We start from the raw sequence: 4,865 nt of genomic DNA, 5'->3' as shown, positions 1-4,865 counted from the left end.
ACATTATTCCTTATCCCTAATCAAGATTATTTCCACAAAATTGCCTACTTTTCAATACTTTTTGCCAGTCTTTTTAAGATATGCCAATACGGCAATTATGATAATTCGTCAAAAAAAAAATCTGAATTGTCGTTTAATATATTATGTGCATAACAAACTATTAACACACAATGCATACAAATGATAAAGAAACAAAATAATATCTCTTTTTTTCACCATACATGCCTGAATATGATACAATAAAATACAAATCAAACTGTTGATTCGGTTTTGATGACATTCGGACTGTCGTTGCTGTTTGTATTTTTCTTTGTCAAACTCGTGTTGTCCGTATGACTACCTGACCAAGTGCTGCCCTCTATGCTTCTATTTGTCAAACCAAATGTAAAACAGTTCCTGAATCTGTCCAAGCAAACAATATATATCAGAGGTTTGGCACTTCCTAAAATGAGAAGTGTACAACGTAATGCAAAGTTAACATTTCTGCTTTCCTCGGTATTCAAGAGGTCATGGGACAGGTCGACTAATGACAGGACGAAAAATGGCGTCCAGATTGCCAGAAACAAAGCGCCCGTCAGATTAAACGTGAGTGCAAGCTTGTGATGCATTCTGATCACTGCATTTGATGTGGTTGAGATGTGTATTTGTTTTCGTCTGCTCCACATGAAAACCTGTGATCGTATTAAAGAAAACAAGATGTACGTTGCCGGGAGTGCATAAGCAACAACAAATGTTGCGACCGTGACGACAGCATACATGGTTGGATTCATTCCAGTTGGCTTGCAGTTAAAAGATACAACTATTGTTGCATTTTCTTTGGGTGAAAATTTTGAAATGCTTTTTTCGTCAAAGAGAACAAGGCGTGGCAAACATATGATTGTCGCCGCTATCCAAGCAACAGACACAAATAATACACCTTCCCGTTTCTTCCATTGCTTCGAGGTATTGTGAACAAGACGACGGATTCGGTCGGCATTTAGTATACATAGAAAGTAGATCTGCGCAATATTGGTGAGCATCGTTACGAATTTGAATATCTTGCAGCTAGCGCCACCTGTCGACCATGCGTATACCGGATGTAGAAGATTTATAATGTAGAACGTGTTGGAAATGACGCAAACAAATACGTCACATGCACAGATGTTGACCATGACAATCAGCGAGAGGGTTGAAAGGCGCAAATGTCGACAGAATATGTAAATGGTCACAATGTTCAGCAATGCAAACACTGCTGATAAAACCGGCGACAAGACAATATATGAGAGATGTGATGGGTTGAGTAACATTGTGACGTAGTAGTTGACCAACCTGAAAGAAAAATAAAAAACTTTATTATTTTTTTTTTATTAATATTTTAAATTTTTCTACCTTTAAAACAAATAATTTCACATAAAGCGCTACTTTCTTCAGATAATAAGCATCTTACATGCTCTAAAACCATTATTTAAACATTTTAAACTTTATGTTTTCCCTTTCAAAATAAGGAAAATTTTCTTTCTTTCAGAGGAATAATTGCCTTTAACAAACCATTCAGCAAAGAAGAGTAAGGACATAAACTGTACAAGACAGCTTCCACTGACAAGTTAGATTTATCTTTGCCGCTAAGATATTTAATTTTTCAATATTCTTCAAGAAATAAAAACATTTCAAAATTTCTTCCATCTTGTATAATTATATCATAGACATCTTGCTTGAACTGTATGATAAAATAACTAAGCAAAGAAAAAAAAAGAAAAGAAAAATAGAGATTATTCATATAGCATTAGAAACAGACCGACAAAACATAAGTTATCTTTAAACACTGAGGAGTTATCATCAGAACTCCAAACAATATTGAGAAAAAGAAATCAAGAAAAAATATCAGCAAAACAAGAGAGCTATATGGCTATATGAGAGTTTGTCGGCTCAGTTTGAAAATCCCATATCTTTTCGTTTGACTTCAATTTTTGTGTTTTAAAGCATGCATTTTTAACTTTCGTTCTTTTTTTCTAAAAATAATAAGCATTGATAAAAATGAGCTAAAATAAATAAAATGCGTAATACCTGAGAAAGGTATAAACTGTGTTATTTTATCCAATGTATTATTGTGTTTCTCTACCAGCACCACATCTCCTACTGCTGTCTGTCAAATAGTGTCATCAATTTATAGGCTGGCGAGACACTTTCTGATCAAAAGCAGTAATACTAGATCTATGCTATGGAGGGGAATATCGACCAAAAGCATATATGTATATATGTATCTTAATGACAAGTTTATATCTGAATGTTACTAATTCATGTATGTTGACTGCATCCTTATTCATTGATTTGCTTAGGCCAAAAAATATGTGTAGTTCAGGTAACCTGACCGACCCTGTTTTTTTAGCGCCGACCCTACGGTTTTTTTTTATTTTTATCTTTATTTATTTATTTATTCTTGAAATTTTAGGGTTTTTTAATAAGGTTCTTTACCGGGAAAAAAATCAAGGGGAAAAAAAACCCCCCAGTTTCAAAAAAAAAATCTTTGATGGCATGTTTTCCCTTTTAAAAAAACACATTTTTTCTCCCATGTTGATTTTTTTGAAAAACACACTCCCCTTTCCTTTCAGAGTTCATTACACATTTCTATATATTAAACAACGGCATGTGTGCTATTGCTTAATTGCTCATTACTTCTCTTTGAACAGAATTTGTGTAAATGGCTATATATAGCTGCTCTATAAGTATGCCTACTGCCTAGTGATATTTTTCTTTCATTATTTTATATATTATTTATATATTATTTTATCGTTTTATATTTTGAAAACGATAAAAAGATACTCGGCTTAAGTAAAACTGGATAACTTGCATAATTATGTAAGCTCCTAGTTTTCCATGTAAAGTCATATAGAAATGTTAGCATAGCTTGCATAACAATGACATAGTAATTTCTTGTAGGGTTATTAATCTTGAAAAATGGAACATGTTTCTAAACAAACCTGTTGTGTTTCGGTAAGTATACACCACAGGTGCTTGAAACAAACTTTTTGAAGTTTTATATGGGCTATATACTATAATAAGATATTAGGTCTCCAACAAAACACAAACATCACGCTGAACAAAATAGAACACTGCTGCAAGAAACGACCAGATCACGGTTATCTCTTTTTGGTCGACATTCGAAAGGATCAATCCAAGCGTTAACGCTTTTTAATTCATTAAAATTCTTCAAATAGCAAAGAATTGAGTAAAAGCTTCACAAAATGCCAATATTTTCAATCCATGTCGTTTTCGACGTCCAATCTATTCATGTATACAAACACGATTTCTGGTCGATTCCTACGAAATAAACAGAAAACGTCTAAAATTTCCTCATAAATTTCATAAACAAACTCTTTTTCTATCAATCTGCGAAGTCTAAATTGAACTAGAGCCCTCTTTGTACCCAAATATTTAAAGAATATTTGTTGTAGAAGCGGAGGTCAAGTAAAGTGCGCCATTTTGATTTTGAAGTGACAGGTAAATGAAGCAAAGAAATAGTATTATACGATTGGTCAATAGTATTCCGATAATCATCTTAACCAATCAAATCCTTGTATAATATTCAGAGCGGAACAGTATATACATGCGCTATACATGGCGATAGAATACTGTCACAAGCGGGATCCTTGTGTATTTTTTAATGAATTACGTAAGAAAAGGGCTTTTGATCAGTTAAGACTTCGCAGATCGATAGGAAAAGAGTTTGTTTATGGAACGTACGTGGAAATTCTAGCCGTTTTTTGTTTATTTCGTAAAAATCGACCAGAAATCGTGTTTGTATACATGAATGGTATGGACGTCGAAAACGACATGAATTGAAAATAATGGCATTTTGCGAAACTTTTCCCAATTTCTTTGCTATTTGAGGGATTTTGATGAAATAAAAAGCGTTGGCACTTGGATTGATGCTTTCAGATGGCGACCAGAAAGAGATAACCGTGATCTTGATCCGCATGATGTTTTTGTTCCGTTGGGGGCCTTATATCTTTATATACATATATAGACCGGTTATGTAAAATATTTGATTATGTGACTAGCGCCTGTGGTATACACCAACATCTACGCAGTTGGTAAGTCAGTTAATTTTATAAGTAGATTTATCTTCTTTTGAGAAATAAATCCCGTTTAATTTTTGACGGGTGCATATGTGTAATTGCCTCAAAACCCATCCGTGTGAAACGGTAAACCATTCCGATAAAACTGGTTTTCGTAAGTTTACCAAACACGAGTTTTTCGTGCGTACATTGTAAAGGCTGCGCATTTAAAGTTTAAAATTTGACGTGGAAACATCGCTTATTAAAACTGCTCTCGGTATTTGAAATGCTTCAACAGTTCAACACAGCTGGTTTCAACTGTTCACCAATTCGTCTTTTTATGCCCCCGCCATGTTGTCAGGAGAAATGTCTGCCTTGATGTTATTTAATCTAAGAAAAGATTTAGTAATAAATACTAGAACCAATTTCCAAGATATGGAGGCTGGGCAGCACCGCCTGACATAAAAGTGAAATATTCTCAGTTGGAAAACTAGCATGTAATTGTTTAGTTAACACTATCTTTTTTTAGGTATTTTTATCCTTTTCTATCTCAAATCAATATATACATGTAAACAACAAACTCTGATTATTATTTACACCCAAAACAAAGAACTCTGATCATTATTTACACCCATAACAAACACACATCATTTATCAGCCACTTATATGAAATATCTTTTCACGTATACGTCTTTTATACGAAACAAGGCACCTGGCGAGCCCAAGCTCTAACAACTTATGATCAAACAACAATAAAATCACCACAAAATGAAGAACACAAAAAAATGAATATTTTTACAACTCTAAGATACGGTATAAACCACAAACATT

General features: G+C 33.6%; 1 protein-coding gene across 1 annotated transcript; it reads right to left on the bottom strand.

The window, feature by feature from the left end:
- Positions 1-251: 251 nt before the first annotated feature.
- Positions 252-2,121, bottom strand: LOC132750910 (probable G-protein coupled receptor 19). Its single transcript, XM_060740980.1, has 2 exons — positions 2,044-2,121; positions 252-1,308 (listed from the first exon to the last, which is right to left on the bottom strand). Exon 2 carries the CDS (start codon positions 1,284-1,286, stop codon positions 252-254), a length of 1,035 nt encoding a protein of 344 aa, XP_060596963.1. The 5' UTR covers positions 1,287-1,308; positions 2,044-2,121.
- Between the last annotated feature and the right edge of the window lie 2,744 nt (positions 2,122-4,865).

The sequence above is a fragment of the Ruditapes philippinarum genome, unplaced genomic scaffold (genome assembly GCF_026571515.1).
Source record: "Ruditapes philippinarum isolate M1 unplaced genomic scaffold, ASM2657151v2 ctg795_1_1_1_1, whole genome shotgun sequence".
Taxonomy (NCBI): Eukaryota; Metazoa; Mollusca; class Bivalvia; order Venerida; family Veneridae; genus Ruditapes; species Ruditapes philippinarum.
Note: the sequence above shows the minus strand (reverse complement) of the source record. Positions and strands in the feature narration are given on the sequence as shown.

What these genes read in the sequence shown, in the direction of transcription:
- LOC132750910 (XM_060740980.1), bottom strand. Translation starts at nt 1,286, where the DNA reads ATGTTACTCAACCCATCACATCTCTCATATATTGTCTTGTCGCCGGTT.